This window comes from Zonotrichia albicollis, chromosome 2 (genome assembly GCF_047830755.1).
Source record: "Zonotrichia albicollis isolate bZonAlb1 chromosome 2, bZonAlb1.hap1, whole genome shotgun sequence".
Classification (NCBI taxonomy): Eukaryota; Metazoa; Chordata; class Aves; order Passeriformes; family Passerellidae; genus Zonotrichia; species Zonotrichia albicollis.
Window position 1 is genome coordinate 109,830,189 of NC_133820.1, and position 22,264 is coordinate 109,852,452.

Sequence of the window (22,264 nt, forward strand, 5' to 3'; positions counted from 1 at the left end):
CCTTGGGTTGTGTTGCATGTGTGCAGAATGTCTGCATGTAAAAGTGACTCCTGGTCTCCTCCCAGTAAGGAAAGGAAGCTCAGGGCAGTTTGCCGCTGCTCCAGGGCAGTTAGGCAGCCCCGCTGTTTTCTGTGTGCACAGTGGTGTCAAAGGTTGTGAAATGTTGTGGTGACCCTCTCCCTGCCACTCTTCCTGCAGGCCATCTGATGGGAAGGGAGCTGCGTGCTGCCATCTGTGTGTGCTTAGTCACCTGCACACGTAGCTCACACACGGGATGACCAGTGGGATAGGGAGAGAGGTTGCCAGGCCATGAAAAAGGTGGCAGGTAAACACAGGTTGTTGTGGCTTCCAGATTCCTTCAGCAAGGCCAGTGGCTAGACCAAGAGCTTGAACAGCACTTGGATCTGCCTTGGATATATATGGCTGTGCATTAGAAACCTTGGCCTCTTTCCAGCATGCATGTGAACAAAGTGCCTAATGCAGGAGCTTCCTGAAAATGTTGTAACTGTTGCATGTCTAATGGATTTTGCAACACAAGTGCAGCAGCTGCAGAAATATTTTGAAGCTTTGGATTTATTGTGTTGGTGCTATAGAGCATGGGCTTTCACTTCAGGAATTCTGATGAAATTCCAGGGATCTTGGAGCAGTTAGGGTACTTACTTTCCAATTTTGATTGATACTATGATAACAAAACAAATTAAAGCAAGATTCTCAGATTTAAAGTTTAAAAAAGAAGGAGTAACCCATACACTTAATGTTTTTGGTGTGTCTGATTTGGTTTTTTAATAACAAAATTTTCTGGTTTTTTTTAAAACAAGGCTCTTTTGCTTTATAGTGCATTTAGAAAGTTCCATAGGAGAAAGCTTGTTCAACCAAAATACCAAAAATCTTGTATCTTGGCAGATACAATGTAATAATTTATTAATATATGTATTTTATTGAAGTATTTAGAGGTAGTTGGGGGAATACATAATGTATGATATTAACTGAAAATTAGTAAAATAAATCATTCAAAGTATTTGCAGTTTCAATACACTAAGTAATATTTTAAACATAGTCAACATATCAGTATGGTGGTGTAGATATGTAAACAGTAACAGAACAAAACCAATTTTGTCTTATGATTCTTAATAATATTTTCTTAGAGTAAGAATTACTATTCCATTTCTGCTTTTTAAATTTGTTTTCCTTTTCTTGGTTATTGGGTTATTTTAACAGTGTAGGTTCAATTATTTTATAAAAGGACTAACCACTTGACTAGGATGATTAAAGTATTTGAAGACCATTTGAAACTCAAGATTGTTTTAATTGGTGTAATTCATTTAAGATAGTCCACTAAAGTAGTGCAACTTTATGAAAAATCATGTCTGCAAATAATTAAGAATACAAATGTTAGTCTTGGATTATAGCCCAAGTCACGTTGCCCATTTTCCAGGATGGGGTTATAGGAGAGACGTTCAAGAGAGGAATTATTTTAAAGCATATGTGATGATCAGTGGTCACTCTGGGTGTGCAGTTTAGAAGTTCAGGTGTGACATCTCAGGGCTGCCATTGCTGCTGTTGCTGTGGTCGCCCTCTGTCCCGTTGATGCACTGGGTGGCACTTGTTGTGCTTGCTGGAGCTGGGGAGAACCTTTTGCCTGTGAGTTACCTGGAGCTGTGCTCTGCTCTCTGCAGTGACGACTTCACTTGTGAAACAGACTTGTGGTTTTGTTTTTGTTTCGTGCTTTTAAGTGGTTTTTTTATTTCCTCTTCTGGTGAGATACATGTGGTTTTTTTGGGAGTATTTTGCTTCTAGGAGGAAGTGAGCCAATTTGGAGAGTACTTAAACTAACAGCTGAAGAGAGGAGCTTCTCTCACCTCCTTGTGTAGTCAGTAGACAAATTAGCCTGAAAGCCTAACTGTGCTCTAGTCTGTCCCTGTGCAATCTCTCTCCTACCTCCTGTATTTGTTGGGAGAGAAGGGTCACTCAAGTCAAGTACCAAGGCTGAAGTAGTTTAGTTTTTCCATATCCTCAAAGTAAGTATATTGTCTGAAAAGAATTTCATTGCTCCTTCTTTAAAACAAAAATGCTGAGTTTTTTATACTCTGTTCCCCCCCTACCCCGCTTCCCTTTCCCCTTTAAAGTTTATTGCATTTCAGACATTTCTCACTTCTGTTACATTTTCTGAAGTTTTGGTCTGCGTCATTCTTCTTCCTTCTTGTGCTAAGTCAAATCTTCAAGTAACTGCCAAACTGCAAATGGCATGCATCCTGTTCAGGTTTTTTAAAGGCATGTACATCACTTTTTTTCAAGTGTAAGCCAAGAACAACATTAGGAACCATCAAACTTGGGGCTTTACATCTGGCTGAATGTTTGCTTTGAAACTGTTACCAAAATGGCATCATGTGCAGATATTGGAACTTGCTGCCAGGTGACTCTCTGTGCAGCCTTGCTTGGTATAGCTCTCAGAGAAGAGACAGCTTTTATGGAGAGGGCGGTTGGGTTGCTCAGTATTTCCATAATTTTATGTTGCTGTGTGATTCCAATGCCTTTGTTAAATGCAAATCTCTTACATTGACATTTTCCATGTACAGTGTCTGCCTTGGACTGTGTTTTGTTTTCTGTTCTTTTTAATTTTAGTAAAATGGCTTAACCATCTTTGAGGAGAATGAAAAGAAAACAAAACCACAAAATGACTATAGAAGTGGGGTTTTATGAGTGGAGACATGATTGAGAGGGATTTTGATACTTCTACAACTTCAATACTGTCAGAATTCCAATGTTCATAGAACTGCAGGTTTATATCAGGACTGTATTTTCTACAGTTTCATCTAAATTTGGTAATGTTGTGTGTGATGAACCTTTGGACGTGGGTTTGTGTTTGCCCAGTGGAGACTTTGTAGAGCTCATTGTTTAAAGCCTGCAAAGATCCCCACCCTTGGTCTCCACCACCTTTGCCCCAAGGTACGTCTGCTCCTGTCACAGTCCAAACTTACAGGGTTAAATATGAGCCTTTTCTGGAGCAAATTCCTTCCTCTGGCCTGGCAGCAGGGACTCAGAAGGAGGAGCAGTTCCTTCTCTCCTGTGTTTTCAGTGACCCCACTGCTCCCCAGCAGGAATTCTGGAGGAAGAAGGCGTTTAGCAACAAAGGAAATGAAAACTTGGCCAGTTGGCCAAGAGAGCAGAGTGAATGCTGTGAGAAGTTGGGAGTGACAAGGAATTAGGACTGGCTAAACAATTTGTAGCTATAGACTAATTTAGAGGTTAGGAGATCTGAAAAAACTTTAAAATTAGATTTTTGCTGAAGTACTTGCTTGTGCTTTGGTGGAGGAAAATGGAGGAACATGGAATCTGCCCCATAGGACTGAAACAATGACCAAACATTAGTAGTCTGTGTATCCTAGAAACATCTTCATATCTTTACAGTCTTGCATGTTAGTTGAATATTCTTGCTATGCATACAAAGGTCTGATCTATATTTTTAGCATGCTATTTTCCATTAATAAAATGGAAGACTCCTGTTAACTCTATGGCTTTCAGAAATAGAACTTTATGAAAAAAGGGAAAAGAATTGTTAGACAATAATTAACAGGTAATTTTGTAAGCTACTTTAGTCAGTTTGGGTTGCCAGCAATACTGATTTAAGCCTAAATATTTTTGGCAATAGGAACTTCTCCAATTCTGTCCTTAAACAAATATCAATTCATAAGCTGGGCTCCAAAGTGGCGTCCAGGAACATGAATATGTGGATAACTGGACAGAAATCTGGTTGAAATTAAATAATTTCCTTTTCCTGAAATGCCACCTTAGTCCTGGCAAACGGTATAATGAACAGTTGTGTTGAAGGCATTTTCATGTCTAATATTTGAATATAGTTCCTAACATTACAGTTACCTTCATATAAAAATGTATTATCTTTTTAATGTGACTTTTAGTGACTTGGATTAGTTGTTTTATCTGCTCAGGTTTTCAGATAAACTTAGTGAAGACCCAACATTTTGAAAATAAAAACAAACAAACCCCCAGCTTTAATACACATGACATTTAAGTCCTTTCTTGTTCTTGAACCACTATTCATAAAAGATTATATGTTTTCTTATGTAATTTGGGGAAATTTGTGTTCAAAGAAAAATCTTGAGAATCAGACTTTTGTGTTGTCTCCAAAAAGAATAACTGTCAGAAAACAAATTAAAACTGTAAAAATCAACCTGTTTTTTTTCTAAATATTTTGAGCTACACAATAAAACCACAGGATTTTCATTTACTCCTTTTGATTTTTCATTTTAAAGTTTTAATTTTAAAACAAGTAATCAGGTGTAAGAGGAATTGCACTGCTTGTGTTTTAACTGGCAGAACACGCTGAGAGACTTTTGTTGACACTCTTAGTTCAATGTAATAGCTATCTTGAAACTTGTTAGTTAGTTTCAATATTTTAAATAGAGTTTGGGTATTCTTCTGTATGCATGGCATGCCCTCTCCTACTGCATCTTTTGTAGATTGATGTCCTTTGTCATGAACAATGTGTGTTTTTTCCTCAACTCTGTTAACCTGACGTACCTTTTCCTGAAGCTATTTGTTCTTAGCATTGGCCCAAAGACCTTTAAACTTACCACATTTTCTCTATACACATTCTTTTCATGATAGATTAACAGGAAAATTTAGTTTTCCATATTTTAACAGGAACTTCACATGTTTTGCAATAGTTGCTGTAAATACAACCTGTTAAAACTCCATAGCCATTTGTTGTAAATCCAAGACCAAATAGTTCCTCTGATAAATTCACTATAGTCTCTTGTCTTATTCTTTATCTATAAATCAAAGCAAATTATCAAGATGATACACTGGACTAGTCTTCTGCCTCCTGATATGTTGTCCTTTACTATTGTGAAATGTTGGAGAAAAGGTTTAAAACTCAGCCAGTGGATGTTCCACTTGAGTGATTTTAATATCTCAAGATGGAAACGTTAGTATTACTTCAGTCTTATGTCATAGCTTGTGCTCTTGCTTCTTGTTCAAAGGTGTAAAATCTTCTGGGATGTTCCCATATCATGTTTTTCAGTGCAGAATGATAATGTCTTATAGATATCTTATGGAAAAGATAGTTTAAGAGGCCTATAATGGCAGGATAGCATTTGCAATAAAATTTTAGGCATTAAAATTTTCTTCCTGAGAAAATTTAAATGCATTTGTTAGAAACTTCTAAAGCAAGATCAAGTAGAAGCCCTGGAAGAGATACTGCAATATGTGATGCTGCATGAAAAATACAATAGCCAGACCACTCAACCTTTTGAGTTATAACCATCTAGGTTAGTTTTAGGTTAATTTTTCTTTTGGTGCATGAAATCACCCACAGACATTGCTCATAAGTAAGCTCTGCGCTAGGATATTAAACCCAGGAAATTTGTTGCTTCTGCAGAACCTGGGTAGATAATTGCTTTGCTTTGTCTTTAGAGTGGTCTTGGCACTGAGTGCTGTGTTAATTCCAAGTAGAGTATCATTTTATTCCTGGAAATGAAGTGGTACATGAATAAACAAGGTCTTAGAAAGTCCATGTGCTATCTAATGATGTGAAAATTCCTAAATTTGTCTTAATATTTCAACAGGATTGATCGTAAGATGTCAAATGCTCATACAAATTACAGACTGGATGAAGCACAAGCTATCATGAGTGAACTTCGAAGCATAAAGAAAGCTATATGCACAGGTGAAAAAGAAAGGCAGGACCTTATGCAGGTAAAAAATATGCTGCTAAATAGTGGTAATCTATCTCTGTCTTCTTGCTTGGGATTGCATTGGGTTTACCAAGTTTAAATAAGAAAGTAGGATGGCCTAAACTGATTTTTCTGTTTGATAATAAACAATAGCAAGCAGTTCAAAAATGGTAAGTGGTCATTGTCTATACTGCAAGCACAGGACTTCATATGCATTTCGTATTTTTGTCTAAAGTTTCATTTAGCTCAGTGTTTCATTGAATATACCTTTTAATTGCTGCTGTGTTGATAGTTGCTATGTAGTAATTACATGGTATTAAGAAAAAGCCTTTGTCATGTGTGGTAGTTGTTTTTAATTTTATTTTATGTCTCTTTGCATTACCTATAATGAAGTAGGATTGAGAGTTCATGTGCTAAAATGTTTTATCCTTGTGTCAACCATGTTTTTCCCTTTGTATGTATTTACCCACACTGGATCTCTGTCAGTGTCACACTTTTTGCCCCAAGCTCTCAAGTTTGCGAGTATATCAAGGCTCTTGTTAGTTTCAAAATGTTCTCACAAAACCTTCAAATAGTATGAATAAATACAATGTATATGCAAGCATGAAATTGATGAGTTAGAGCATGAGGATTCAAGGGGGGAGATACAAACCTAAGTAGTGGAACTTGTGAATGGTTTCTGTGCTCTGCCTCAAACTCCCAGTTGTGTGTTTGTTAGATAAGAGCTTGATCAGAGAACAATAACCCTCTGCCACCAAGGGATTTCACTGCAGACCTGCCTGAATATGCTGCACATACAGAGAGGTGATAAGGACAGTTCTCTTCACCCAGTCTTGAAGCATTTGTTTGGAAGAAGGCATCTTTGTTACCTAAAGTTATGGAACCATACAAATTACCATTGCTGTGCAAATGTTTTTTTTTCAGTTTTCTCTGCAGTAGTGTTTTTCAGTTTTTTTTCTTTTCAGTTGTTAAATGATATAGGAAATTTATAATCTACAAATTATGAATTTCCGTAGTTATGCAATTATTAAGTCTCCAGTGCATTACACAAAGATCATCTGATGGACCACAGATCCCTTGTTCAAGTAGACAGAACACTGAAGTCACTATGAAAAGTTTCTGCCTTGGCAACTTTCAGCATACTTGTTATTTTGGGCTGGCTGAGTTTTAAAGTGATTCTCAGTGTTCCATGTGCCTAGCTAGCAAGAAGTGATTAGAAAGACTGTTCTTCATGGATGCAATAACACTCATTTTAGGAAACTAACTGGTAATATAAGGACTTATGTGTGAGATCTTGGAGCAGTTTAATTACTGGCCTTGTTTTTACTTCCCCAGTAGATTTTTTTACCTCTTTTCCTTACGTTTTCTGCCCTCAGTGGCATTAAATCCAGCTGTAAACATTCAGATACTTTGAAAATCATATTTGGCAAACCAACTTTAAATGTGCTTGCAGTTTCTTTAAATAGTTGTGGTAGTTAGAACTCTAGGATCAAGGATTGGGCAGTACTGGCAGGACCAGAATGTAGAGGTTGTACAAAACAAAAGCAAAAATGAACGTGTTTCATCCTTCTTCATGGCTTTGTGTGATGTACAGGAAATAGGAGTCTAGAAAGTATCTTTTTTTAAATTAGTTGCAATCTTTTCTGATGGAATCCAATATTACAGCATTAGAATATATGCAGTCCAGGAGAATGTAGAAAACAATTGTTCCACACAAGTGTAGCATGCAAAACATTTCTTCATGTTTTGTTATAATGGCTATACAGAATGAAATGTCATCATTTACAAGGTCTGTATTTGTAAAAATGGTGTATTTTTGCCAGCTTACTGTGCTCTGCAAAAATACCCAGCTCTTTTTAAATTTTGACCAAAAAAAAATACTTTTGGTGTCACCAAAGTATTCTGTGCTATACCTTTTAATAGCTATTGAATATTATTGTCGTAGATTTAGTTAGCTATGTCAAATAAGTACAAGTCTCTTTTAAATGTCTTCCTAATAAGTTCAGAATTCAATTTTTATTTTCCTATTAATATTGGAGTTGTACTGTCCTTGAAAACACTACATTTTAAAGCTATTGTTGTTCAGAAAATCTTTCTTAGGAAATCTTTTTTAGTTTGAAATTTGTTAATAGATGATTTAGAAGCATAGTGTAAAAAATATGGGGTTTTATTTCAGAGAAGGGAAGCAGACTGTTTCTTACTACTTTTTAATTTAGATCTGGCCAGTGTAAGCCACAGAACTAAACATAGTAGAAGTGACTCAGTCTTGTGTAGGTGCTTGGAAAATTGTAACTGTTGTAGAAGTATGATAATTGGTTTGGTTGTGTGGGTGAGGGTGGTCTGATTTAAATTGGATGCTGTGATTACAAATAAAGCAAAATATGCAGTGCTACTGCTCAAAAGAAGTGGGCAGACCTCTTATATAAGGTTGAATAATAAAGGTGTATGGTTAGGTTCCTGAAAACAGCATGTTTATTTCTCCTCCCCCATCTCTTTCCTTATTTTGTTTCTGTTCAGTATGTGTATGCTTTTAAAATGTCATCCTTGGAGAGCAATGGAGTTTGGTTTTTGTGGGGTTTTTATTTCTTCTTTTTTCTTTTCACTTTGTTACCAGATAAATTGGCTAAATAGGTTAGATAGGAAGTGCATTGAAATTGTGCAGAGTGCTCCCAAATCAACAGATAATGGTGAAATGACAGTGCTCATTTCTCTGTTTTTGGGTACGTCTGGGCTGGTGTGCCTAGAACTTCACATTAACAGGAGGCTTATTGGACAGTTTCTGTGGGATTGCCATAAACAATCCTTAAACTCCAGATGAGAGATGGATTCCTCTGTGTAGCTGGGGAGGAAATTACTCCTACTGTTTATAATAACAATTATAAATTGTTTCTGTCTAAAAATGTACTAACTCTGGTTGTAATTTTCCATGTTAGGGTTGCTGGTGCCTGTTTTCACTCATCCAACTAGAAGGACTTAAAGCATTTATGCTTGCCCTAGGGCATTGTCATCTGTGCATGTAGATGTAAGTTAAAGTGATGCTGCTTGGTGATTGCCACCTGTCAAATGCTTCCTAATTTCTAAGTAGGGGCCAGGATTCAGCAACTGTGCCTGGATAGGAAGCCTGGCCAGCAGCCAAGTGGCCCTTCATTACCTGCCAGGGAGAATGCTTGAGGGCATCAGGGGCAGACCAGGAGTTCATAAAGTAGCTGAAATACAGGCAAAAATTTAGACTTAAGTTCTAGCATCAGGATCTGTGGTATTGCACATACCTGTAATATAATGTGTTAGTCAAAGGTGGCAGATGGAACATAACTTATTAGGAGAAACTCCAGGTTTTCTAAATCCTGAGTTTTTGTTGCTGCAACTGGCCATGCTTTACTGGAAAGAGGCCGTGATCTGAATTTATTATTTCCATGTTACAAACCCATTAGAGATCCCTCTTGATCCTCCATACAGCAGGAGTCTTGACAGGACTGGATGATTTCTAGTGAGTTTTGAAGAAGAGAGTTAGACAGGAGTCTACAGTTTTCATAAAGTAAGAGTTGTGGGGTTTTTCCCACATTGTGGAGCAGTTCCTTTCTTAAGGATAAAGAGACACTAGCTAGGGATCTCTTGGCAATGCAACTTGAAATGAAATTTGCAGTTTCAGGCTGAGAAGAAAATATGTTTTTTATCCTTCGTACTAAAATGGCTTATTTCAGTTGGGAGGTGGCAGAAGAATTGACTTTTTTGGTGGACCCAAGACAAGCTTCTGGAGGCAAGTGGTGGTAGCCTTGTCCTACTGCCAGCACGTCTGGCATTGCTCTGTGCTGTCCTCTCTCCTTGCCAATGCTGCTTGTGAAATCCCAGCCCCTCTCAGACCTATAGAGAGCAGGCAGAGACTGAAGAGGGAGCAGCACAAGCTGTCCCATACCTGGCATGAACCACGTGCCATTCCCTAATAGGAGGGAAACAGTGTGTGTGATTTAAAGGGCTGTCAGGGAGGAGCACAGGGCCCCACTCTCGTGGCTGGGGAGCCCACTTGCTCACTCATCCTGTATCAGGCTGGGTGTTCTCCTTCTTTTTCATCTCTGGTGGAGCTGGCCTGAGGGAGGGGCTGGTATATGAGAGCAAAGTGAATAGAGCATGTATGATGGAAATGGAGGCCATCAGAAAAAGCTGCTTTGCTGGCTAGTTCCAGGCCTGCTACAGTTCCATAATCCTGGGTGCTTCCTGGGCTCTCAAACCAGATGCCTTCAGCATGGCCTTGCTCTTCTTGTCAGTAGCAAACAGTTGCTATTACACAGGTTCATTTCTAGACTCTACTAACTGAATTTGATGTAAGAAAAAGCAGCATTCTGTGTTACCCTTCTTAAACTACACTTTGAAGACTCAGAAATCTTCTGATAATTGGTTATGGACAGTAACCTCGGCTTTTTGCAAATCACTGGTAGTCAGAGCCACTGAAATTCTTGAGGACCAGTCTTTCCCCAATGCAATGCCCCTGACTCTGTAATTCAGACACTAGAGTAAGCAGTTTTAGTAAGTTTTTTATGTGTATTTCGGAACTGAATTTTTTTATTGTGTTATGATTTATAAATTACTACAGATTTTCAAATTTCTGATAATTTTTTTACCCCACATTTTTAGATTGTCCTTTTTTCTGTGAAGGATGGGTGAGAGGACAGAATGTTTTTCATTTTTGTGTGATGTGTAATGCTTAGGATCTCTGTTATAAATGACAGCTGGTGATTTTGTTACTAATACTACATTATCTTTAAATTTTGAATAAGAGAGAATGCACAATGAGAAAGTAAAAGTGATACTAACAATTTTGTTTAAGAGCCTGCCAACCAAGTTTATATTGTCAAAAAAGTTTTTTTTGTTATTTTGTGTGATTCTGTCATATTCCCCTTTCCCCTCAAAGACTGATGTTTCTGCTTTACTCTGACAGTTTGTGTCATTGTCTAGACATTTCAGCGATGTCCCTTGCTTAACCCAAAGTGTAAAATATCTCTTAACTATGTGAACCCTGGCTAAGAGAGCACAGGGATGATATCAGCTGTCATAAAAGGGCAATCAATACAAGGTATTCATCAAGTTGGATGAGATAACAGTAGTGACTAAGGAATGTAACCTGTGCAGAAGATGGCAAAAGGGCAGGTGAATCACATTTGTCTTCCCTATCAGCTAATGTGAAGTTGACAGCTGCTAGATTTAAAGAGCTGCAAGCCATCCAGAAGATAAAACATTCACAGATCTAAAACAAATAATATAAAGTCTGCTTACTGTTACATGCATCTTTTAAAAAGAGAGGTTTATTTCATAGCAAACCTTTTGCATGCTGCTAACACAACAATGAATTTTACTTTCTGTAAATAGCTCTGTATAGGCAGGCTACCAGTCTTTTTAAACAATTTAAATGTTTTTTATCTGTTATTAGAAAGTATTATAAGAACAATTTTTTCTAATATTTTTAAATATGTCTTCTCCTTTAGAGCCTAGCCAAATTAACAGATGGATTCAGGAATAGCTGTTGTATTACAGATTCCCTGCAGGATCTCCAGCACAATTCTAGTTCACTCAGTGACTCCTGTTTACCTCAACAACACTGTGATGCTTGTTCTCAGACTGACATCACTGGAGAGGTATGTGAGTGTTCCTGTGTGAAACATTTGCTGTACAAAATTAGCTGCTTTTGAACTACAGTGATACAGTGTTACTTATACTGTTAATTAAAGAGGTGTTGGCTGGAGCAGAAGGAAAAATCCAAAGCATTACTGCTGCTGAGGGAGTTGCATTTGCTTGTTGTTTCCACTGTGTGCAAGCTATGGGCTTGGGGGTTCTGCTGCTGGAGCGTGGCAGAAGGATGCAGGGGCATGCTCGTGGGCAGTGACAGGTAAAGGCCGCTCCTGGACTCAGCCAGCCCAGCAGAACCCTTACTGCATCACCTCTTTGGTGACTGCAGGCTCATCTTGGAGTAACAGCTCTTGCTTAGGTGTCCATGGACCCTTCTCTTCATATTCCCAGCTCTGAATTACTGATACTTGTAATAAGGCAGGAAGGAAGGAAGTCCTTTAGCCAGCTTGCAGTTGGAGAAGAGACATGATTTTGCATGAGATGTTTGCATTGGGGTAGTAGTAATAGCTGTGTATTTTTTTAAATTTTATTTTTTATATTTTGTTTTTATCATATGCATATTCATTGTTCATATGTATTGAAGATGTCTAGTAGATCTCTACTCCTTTCCTCTGTCTAAGACAAGGAAAGTATTTTTTATTCTCAAAGTACTTTTCTTAATCAACAAAATTTACAATGTAGTCTATTACACCTTTGTGCTCAAATATGCCTTTAAATATGGTATTTGAGGAGAACATACTGGCATTCCTTGGAAATTGTTCTATCTGAATGAAATTGTGTACTCCAAATAATAGTAACTAAAAATTCAGCTTGCACTAGTACCATGGCAACCCAGTTGTTACTCAGTAATAAAACATATGCCTCTGTGGATGACTGACACCAAAGCAAGAAGACAACTTGTTTGTAGTTTGTTTGTACGGTAGTTTACATGGTACCTTTACATTTAGTTAGAAATCATCTCTTTGTTGGCTTTACCATCCCATTTCTCACCTATTATAATCCTCCTTCACTGCTGGCTGGTTGTCAGATTGGATGTCTCCAGAAGGTCCCTACAGAGGAGGAAATCTTGTTTTTGAGAAAACTGAGCTAATGCTCGGGTGTGTTTCAGGGTGTTAGGCAGATGGTGCCTTCGGGGTGTAATTTTTCAGATGGGCCATGGATGAGATTATTGAATTCTGAAACAAATTATCAAAAGGAACACAGGAGCATTTTCTCAATTGCAGTACACAATCCAAGACAAGTACACTGTGGAAATTATGTTTATCAGGTGTAGGCTTTTTGTAAGGGAAACAAAAATACATAATTACCTGAATCTTTTCACAGAACTATTGTTAGTGCCATGTGAGTAGAAAAAAGGTGGAGTTTTTACCCGTGGGTTGATGGGGACAGAAAAAGCAGCAGCTAGAGGAGAACTCTGGAGGTGCAGCAATGCTCTTGTGTAGGAGTTTAGGTTTTAACTATTAGACCATACACACACAAACTTCTGAGGAGGGAAGTGCTAATGCCCTAAAATAATAAATTGCTGTAGAAACACTATGCAGTAGGAGTTGCAACATAAATACACAATCTACAACTGCTTCAAGGATCAGGTGGATTTTTTTGTACTTAGGTTTAAAATGCGCTAATGTTGTAGGTGCTGGGTAACACATCACAGTACAGGGAGTGTAATCTGAATTGCTTCTAATAAAAGTATTCATAAAATAGCCATATAAAATAGCAGAATATTTCAATTAAAACACTCTTTGCCTTGTAGACTTGGATAAAGTTGAAATGCTTTGACCATTTGTCAATGATTCAATTTGCTAACCCTTGATTTCCAGGTTAATAATTTATTGAAACTACTTATTTATCTTCTCTGCTTTTAGCAAGAAATTAGTTTTGCATTTCTAAGGCATAAAATTGATTTTTTGTTATGTTACTAGTTAAAGCATAGAGGTTTCTTTAGTGAATCCAGTAAGGAAGACTAATATATCCCTTTCATTATTGTGATGAGAGTGTTTTCAACTTGTTTCTTTCTTTCTTTCTTTTTCCTCCTCTCTGTGCTATTCAACTCTGCAAGTTTGGATTTGATGACAAAACAAGACTTGTAGACAAAGTAAGGCTGAACTGGCAATATGAAGAGGCCAAGAAAAGGTAATTAAAGATAAATCTATTGGGTTTTATATTTACTTTTGTGATTAAAGTTTTCAAAGTAGAACTGGACCCAGCCTCCTAGCTGAAATGTCTTTGGGAAGACTAATTTGCTCTCTATTGAGTAGTTCACAGATAATGAAAGTTTAGGTAAATATAAGACTTTATCATCAGATTATTATATTTGTTTGCAGAGATAAAGCTAAATGTCAGCCCTGTTCTATACTTGTATAAACACAAAATTGTAGTGGTTCAATTAAACTGTTTTACATTTTTTCGCCCTCTTTCTCAAACCTAGATATAAACAGTCTTTAAATTTACACTTATCAGTCTGGTCTGTCAGGATACCCAAAGCCTTGCATACCTGTGTCTTAAGTTCAGTGTACTGAAGGCATGAAGAGGAAAGAATGCTGAATTTCCTGTGAGATAAATGAAGATGTTCAGAGCAGAACAGAAGGGTACATAAAAATAAATGTTGAAATTGGAAAAAAATTCTGATAGAAATGATAAAAAGTATTACTTTAAATAGATTGGTTCTTCTATAAGTCCTACAGTCTAAATGCTTGTTGTAAGTATTTCTCTTGGTGAGGCCAGTCTTGCAGTGTTTTTTTCATTTAGTTTATTGAAATTTTAAAAGTACAATCTACTTAAATAATTTAGCAGGTCCTCATTGAACCTCACTGTTTTCAAACTATTTGCCACAAATTCAGGACAGTAGTGTGGGTGCAGGTGATTTACTTAAAGTCAGTAAATTAATGCACTTATAATTATTTTGATTTTTGATGGTAGAATATTCTGTTACTTAATTTGACTGACAGTCAGATTCAATATAGTTAACTTCAAAAACAGTAGTTTTAAAATTTGTATAAATAAGGATTTCTTTTTCTTTTTAATATGTTTTATTTTACCATTTTTTTACATTTCTCAGAACAAGAATTAGAAAAAGAAGTTAAATTCTTTTGCCTCTTTTTTTCCTATCATGGTGACTTTTTCTTTAGGGGCATCTGTAATACTGTCACATGTCTTGGCAAGAATTGGAAGTTTATAGGCAGTACACCATTTTATTGTTCTTGGAAAATTTACCCACATCTGGACACAATACAGGCTTCAAAAAATTAAGTTGGTACAAGCAAGTTAGGTAAACACAGCTAAATCTTCAGGATTTGTAAATTGAATGTAAGTCTGTGTCATACATACTGTGTGTAAATACCAGTGAATATTACCTAATAAAATTAAATAACTGGGGGAAAAAAGAACAAAACAAAATGTTTCTGTGTCCTGTGTTTGCTTACAGGCTAATTTAGCACTTAATAGTCCAGTGATAATTTAGCAACTTAGAGTTGCTAAAAGAAGAATGATGGAATTTAGTTTTATACTGTTCAGTTTAACAGAGCCACTGATGCTGTGAAGATTGTATTAAAATATTTTTAGTTCAGCTTCCTGACATAGCTTTTCTGTGTTTTTTAAAACAATTATCTTCTTGTTTGTTTATGACAGGGTAAAGATGGAGTGGTGTTTTTTTGAAGGGGGTAAAGAGGTGTTGGGGTTTTATGGGTTAATTTTTTTTTTTAGTAGCGAAGCATTTCTCAGCTGGAAATGCCGAACATTTGTTTCTGCATGGAATGCAGTATTTCTGAACATCAGAAGTGAGCTGGTGTTTGATCTTAATTAAGTGTAGAAAATCTGGGTAACTAACCTTCCAACTAGAGAATGGTGATTGCAGAAAGAGTAGTTTTGCTTTCCCAGGATAGCAGCTCTGACAATGGTCTGTTATTTGGCAAAAGCATGTTAGTTGCTTTAAAAGAGTAGCCTTATTCTGCCCAGTATGTTGTACGGAAGTAATCAGCTTTCAGCTTTTGAGTGGAACTGCACAAAGCTCATTGCCCCTACCAGTTATCTCTGTGGTTGCATTCTTCATTTATCATGCATTCCTTCCCCTTAGCTTGCTGGCATTTCTGTAGGGCTTTTGTCTCTACTAAATATCTTTGTGTTCATTCTCCCTTGGCTGGTGAAATATCTACTGTTACTGCACAGTGTGGGTGACGGAATGTGCTGCCATGGATTAAATCTACAAAGTAGAAAATTAAAATGCTACAGTATGTCACAACTGTAAGGCAGTATATTGTCACTGCTTGCTTGTCAAGTGGGTGTTGAAACATACAGCAAATAAGTACAACTGACAAACTTTTAATGGGAGACTTAAAATGAACAGTAGTAGAAAAGTACATCCTTTCCCTGAAAGGAAGGCAGGAAAAAAGCTCTGCAAACTGAAGAACAGAGTGCTGCATTATAGTTGCTCTTGTGAATCTGCCATATATAAGCAGAATATTTGCCTGATGTAAAGTCTTTAAAAATTAAAATATTCTCTGTATATGGAGTTTAAGCAAGGCAATGCAGGGATTTTTGAATGAACTATCTTGAGAAATTCAGGAGAGGAGACCCAGTCATTGCAGAAGAGTTGGCTTGCACTCCCAAAATATCCTTCCTCCCTTATAAAGGATAGTTTTATTTTAATTCCTCCTTCAAAAATCTGACTGACTGCTGAATGGTTTGGCCTTTGCATAAATTAAGACATTCACATAGCTTATTTTCCCCTCCATCACTTTCCCACTGGAAGGAAGTTGGATGATATGCAATTTAATTTTTCCCATGGGTATTTCAGATGTTGTAACTGTGGGTTCTGACATTTCCAGCACGCTGGGGAAGAGATCCTCTCCCCTGTTTCTGATCCAGGCTCTTGGAGGAGTTTTGTAAATTCTGTTTTTTAACTCACCAATCATGCTGAAAGGAGGCTCAATCACTTTTCTTCCGCTCTGTACTCTTCCCCCCCTCCCATTATTTCTAAACAAACTGTACCTTATTTCCATGAAATTTCTCCTCTCAGATCTGCCAGTGTGGCCCTCCAGAAAAGCAGGAGGGGGAGGGAGGACGGTCTTTTTGAACAGACAGCCCCAAGCTGCCTGGATAAATACTGTTTTTAGTTTCAGTTGCTATTTCAGTGAGACCACCTCTCATGAAAGCATTTGCACAGTGGAAAATGTACCCCTCAAGCACTTTTCTGAATATACTGCTTCATAGCACGAGAAATCAAAAGCAAATTGTTTTTCTTTGATAACTCTTAAGTTGTGCTGTTCAGAAGAATGACTACATGAAGTATATTAACAAATATTCATGAAATGTCATTGCTGCAGTGCCTCACATCCCGTGAGGTGTGTTAATCGGTAGATGAAAAATAATCCCTCCAATAAGAAGCAACAAAAATTTTAGCTGTAGGGGTTTTTCGTTTGTGTTTTTTTTTTTTTTTTAATAGTCCAGTCTGATGGTAGTTAACTTTAATGAACTAAAAATACGTTGAAACAACTTCAGCCAGCCTACCTAGTTTGGGTAGTATTTATTTGTATCTTCTGTGAACTTGAATTCAAAGATGTTATTTTTCCATTCATTTCATAGAGGCATGCAGTGGATGTCAAGAGATTTATATTAGCCTTGAAAAAACCTCTTCCTCAGATATGCATAATATTTCTACAGTTGTCTTTAAGGATGTTACTCCTTTCTGTTCAGTATAGTTTGTTGCAAACTTGTCTCATTTTGAAATTAAATTTCAGTTCAACCTGTAAAATCACTAGCATAAGCAGAAGTGTGTCAGTGCAATTTGTGGTTATAGTGACAAATTACCTGTTTGGATATTGATAGCAACATTCCAGTACTAATACAATAACATAGTCAAGTAGATTCCTTTTAAAATTTATCTTGTATAGGCAGGTTTCAAAGTTTAATTACTGAATCTCTAGTGAAATTCAGTGGAGTTGTATGCTTTTTCTGCTGAACAAATCTGAAAATCTGATTTAGGGATGAAGTAATTTTTTTGATGGCACATAAATACCTGACTCAGCCAAACCTAAATCTCCCAGTGTTGGTTTTTAAACATAAAACATTTCCTTTGGGTTATAATGGGAGTTTAGACATGCTTTTGCATTTCTTTAAAGTTTTGTACTATTTCACCTGTGCATTTGGGAAAACTTGCTTTTAGCAGATTTTTGCAATTTTTCTAAAAGCTGCAAAATGCCAGTGGACTCTAATGGTTTAATGAGTTTCTTAAGCCAGTTTAGGACCTTGTTGTTATTGAATGAACTGGGTTGTCAGGAAGGCTGGGTATTGTACACAGCCATATTCTTGTTGTCTGCCAGAGCTGCAGTGGCACATACTTGCAGGAACAGCCAAAATAGACACAGTGGAGAAATGTTGTGAGCATTTGGCCAAGTTCCCCAGCTTCTTGTTCTTTCCATTTCTTTGTCTTTCTCTAGTGTTCCCCTCTTTGGATATAAATCATAATCCACATTTAAGAGGGTCAGTAAATATCAGAAATTACCAAGTTCTTGCACCCTTCATTACGTGTCTTCAGTCCCACAGCCACCTCCTTTGGGTATTGCATATGGGAGATATTCCCTGTTTCCTGAAGTGTCAGAGAACTGGGTCCAGTTATAAGCCTAGGGAAAAGAGTAAGCGGGGCTGATTTATGTGATCTTAGCCTCTGTTTTCTTTCAAATAGGAACTAGAATATTTTCTTTATTTTGTCCCCACTGGTCTTCCCATACCACAAGTAACAATGGCCTCAGTTCTAGAGTGGTATGGTATGTCAGCCAAAAGCGTAGGCCTTTAAATGTAGAGGAGTGTTGTTGGGTTTCCTTTCTTCTCTTTGTAAAATTCAAACCATGGTAAGTTTGAAGAACAAGCGCCAGCTGTAGGATACCCATAATTTGTCCATTTTATGAGCATGAGTTAATACCTTTGAATTAGTTCAGATTATTTCCCTCCCCAAGACACCTGTCTTGTTTATAGTCTGAGTAAGAATCTAACATGGGGTAAATTGTAATTGTAAATCACTCATCTCACAATGAGTGAGTGAATGAGGGAATTTTTACTCACTTCTTATGCTCTATTTAATAAATATCCTCTTGAGCTCAGCAATATAAGTTCATTATTGCTGGGTTCAGATACCACCCTTGAAAGTGATTTTCTGGACATTAACAAAATCTTTAAGGTTCCCCAGGTATTTTCAGTGACAGAAGGGTTGCTCCGTTTTGTCAGGGGGAGAGGGAGCTGTCTAGAGCTATAATTATTCAGACATGCTACTAAATTTAATTAAATTATGTCTAATTAAATTTTGAAAATACATGCCTTTTTCCCCTTGTTATAGTTTGCGTAATAAACTAGTGTCTCTACTGATTTTCATCCTCATGCTGGGTCTGCATTTTCTTGAGTGAGACATCATTCTAGATACCTAGGTATGGCCATTTCAGGACAGGTGTGCCATTTCAAGTCAGTGTTTGCTTAAGATCATCACCAGATTAAACCTTTGTCATCCCATCTGTGCCCCTCCCTTAACAGGAACTGTTACGTTCATCTCCATTTGAAATTTTTAAATACTGAATTAAGCACCAAGTTGGGCTGCCTACCTAGGGAACCAGTCATTTGATACCACCTACTCCAGTGAGGAATGCAAGCTCCCCAGCACTTGTTATGCAAGGATGGGAATGGGCAAAATGCCTGGAATGCTGATGGCTCAAAATTAACAGTTTTTTCCACAGGAATATGTTAAATGGCTGGATCAGTAGGGACCTCAGTGTCTGGCATTAGGCCAGATAAAAGCACTCTTTTGCAGTCACTACAGTTAAAAAATAGTATCTTTAAAATATTCGTTAGGAAGGAAAAATGTGTTTGAAAAACAGAGGCTTCATGAAGGATCCTAAATATTTTTTTTCAGTTTAGGTTGCAATCTATGTCAAGTCATTAATTTAAGTGGATATTTTAAGGCAGGTTAATATATGCACTGAGTTTGACAACAGCCATTTTCTTCTAACACAGCACCAGTGAGAATGGCTGGTGTAGTACAGGCATAAAGTCTGGCATAGGCAAGCAGAGTGAAATGGCTTATTCATGTTGTTATTGTGATTGGAAGAAAAGTTTGTGTTTGATGAGACAGACTGCAGTTATGGAACATACTTAAGAGGACTTTTTTATTAAGTTCTGAGCATAACTAAACATGACCACTCCAATTTTCTTTTCGTAATTTTGGGTGAATGAGACCATAAAAGCCTTAGGGGTGTCTTCTGTCCTAGGAGATAAATATTCCAATGTGTCACTGGTAACTTCTTGGAACAACTTAATATACAGAGGGATTCCTCAGTAGAAAGCAAGCAACAAAATTGCCCCAAAACTTCAGTTCATGTGCAGGAAATAGAGGTTGCAGAAAACTGGCTTATTGGTGCTTCAGCAGATTCCTGCATTGTATAGTGTTTTGTGCCTGCTTTTTCTTTGTGTAAAGGGAAGACTGCAGAAGCAAGAAGAGCTAGCTGAAAGAGCTAGCTAAGAGTGTCAAGGGAATCAAAGTAAATACCTAATCAGATTTTGGAACTCTTCAGTGATACAAACTTTGTCCACAGCAGTACTTTCCCTTCTTTAATAACAGTATAATTAAGTTAGTGTATGAGAACTTCCTACTTTCAAAGCATCACCATAACAGAAATTGAAGGGAAAAAACAAACTTTAAGCTGGAATGTCATACACAAAGGGAGTTACGTGCTCTCAGCAAGCTCAAGAGTCTAAATTAAAACCTCTTGTATTTAGTGAAGGTGATGTTTTACTTCACAGACAAGTGGAATCACTGATTCACTAGCACTGAAAGAGGGGAATCTCTTCTCTGATCATACTTCTCTCTTCCTTGTTGCCTTCATTAGTGTTCATTTGTACATGTGGTCTGCTTCTTATGCAGCTCCCTCTGCAATGCCAAAGTAACTACCAAACAATTGAGAGTGTTAAAATGAAGAAAAGGGTCAGTCCTTCAGCTGTCTTATGAAGAAACACAGAGACTTCAGATGAATCTCATCTTCTTTTGTCCACAAGCTGTGTAAAAGCTTATGAACACAATCAAATAGTCCAGGCTCATATGATTCACACTTGCTTGCCAAGCTGTGATAGCTCAATTGTACTGGAATTCTGTGATTCTGTTGAAAGGATCTTGAGTCCTTATTTGTTTCATTTGGCACTGAACACCTGAAAATCAAGCTCTGTGTGCTTCAGGAGTGTTTACTGAATACTTAACAGCAGAGCAGCCTGGGTAGGAGAGAGAAGAGATCCTGACCTTGCTTGCTCTTCCTGGCCCTGACATTTGGTCAATGGGGCGAGGTGCTCTTCAGGAAGCTGCATCTGGAATTCATGCACAATAGCTGAAGCATGAAATATGTAGACTGTATGTATTGATCCACAGTGGTGCCTTCAGTAGCTATTGGCAGGAAGTTTGTTATTAGTGCAAGGAGGAGGAAATGGTATTGAAGGACTTGATAAAGAATTCTGCTTTAGACAAAAATATGACACAATACCCAATTTCTTTACTTGAAATCTAAGGGGCGTGGGGAAATTGCAGTGAAATTCTTATTCATATATGGATGTAGTCACTGCAAAATTACTTATATTGATAGTTTATTCCCTTCCCCCGATAATAAGATGGCCAAATACTTCCCAGATGTTAGTAGGAAATAAATCTTATTGCATGAGCTTTTGTTTTTAGATGGGGGAAATGTCTTTGTCATGTTGATGCCTTTTCTTTTGTTCATAATCACATTATCACACTGTGAATCTTCTGTTTGTCTTTACCTTGCTTTTTTTTATTATTTTACTTTCTTACCAGATATTTTTGAAAAAGATTATTTTAATCAAAACCAATGAGCTACATCACATTTTTATGGCTGGCTTGAAAGCGCCTTTATTTATTTATTATGTGCCCTATTTATTTAAAGGGTAGTAATCTTTTAGAGGTACTGATCTTTGTTTGAATGCTATAATTTCAAAGTGAAGATGAAACTGAGGTAAAAACTGCATAAATACTGTACAGTTCTTGAGTTTCAAGTATTCAAAAATCAGAAAACTAGGTTTTCTCTTACTTACCTCTAATTTTAGCTGTTAAATTCTAAAGTGTCTAAATTGTCATTGCAAGACAAACATAAATATCTAACAGTAAGTGTTCTCCCTCTTATGCCAAAAGAAACATTCATGAAATGTCTAGCTTTAGTGTTCTTGGTAATACTGATAAGAGTTCAAAATTTGTTTTTAAAAGGACATTTTCTTAAAATGTCAGCTGTGGAATTATTCTTAAAACTGTTGTTTCATGTAATGGTACAGCATGTTGAGATACAAGAAACTACTTCTAACTATAAAGAGTACTAGAGAAAAAAATCCCAAGTTGGCTTATTCAATTGCATAGTTTATGATAGATTCATCTAAAGCCACTTGTATTTTGTAACCAGTAAGTCTTTTTTCCAGACTGATTTTCTGTTTTAATGACAGCTTTAAAATTTTAAAAGTTTTAAAATTTGTCATTTGGGGTAGCCTAATATTTTTGGGCCTTTGAACCATTCCTGTACGAGGTGGGACATGATTGTATGGACCTGTTGTCACTAGTTAAGCACCTCACCTTCAGCTTCTTCAAATTCTTACTGCACTTTTGAAATCCTAATTTAAGATCTGATTGTAGAAGAAAGATGAATAAGAAAATGTTCAGCTTCATCAGCAGTACAGGCAGTAAACTCGAGTTCTAAAATATTAATTGATTTATTACAAAATGAGAAAAGTGTGAAGACAGATATTGTCTATACAGTAGATAAAAACACTGTAGTTCTCACACATCTACACATGTAGGAACACTTGCAGTTGTTTGATGTTTTAAAAATACACAAAACAATTAAGAAACTCCTAAAACAAATCAACCAAACACAACCCTCCAAAAACAAGCCCACCTCAAAACCCAGAAACAATCCTTCCAAACC

The 22,264-nt window shown here is 37.0% G+C and overlaps 1 protein-coding gene across 4 annotated transcripts in view; it reads left to right on the forward strand.

Moving 5' to 3' along the window:
• WWC3 (WWC family member 3) overlaps positions 1–22,264 on the forward strand; it is a 98,595-nt gene that overhangs the window by 48,337 nt on the left and 27,994 nt on the right. For all 4 annotated transcript variants that reach the window (XM_074536001.1, XM_074536002.1, XM_074536000.1 and 1 more), the window contains exons 6-8: positions 5,586–5,715; positions 11,171–11,320; positions 13,372–13,445. In XM_074536001.1, the coding sequence (XP_074392102.1) occupies positions 5,586–5,715; positions 11,171–11,320; positions 13,372–13,445 (354 nt within the window). The remainder of the gene's footprint in view (positions 1–5,585; positions 5,716–11,170; positions 11,321–13,371; positions 13,446–22,264) is intronic.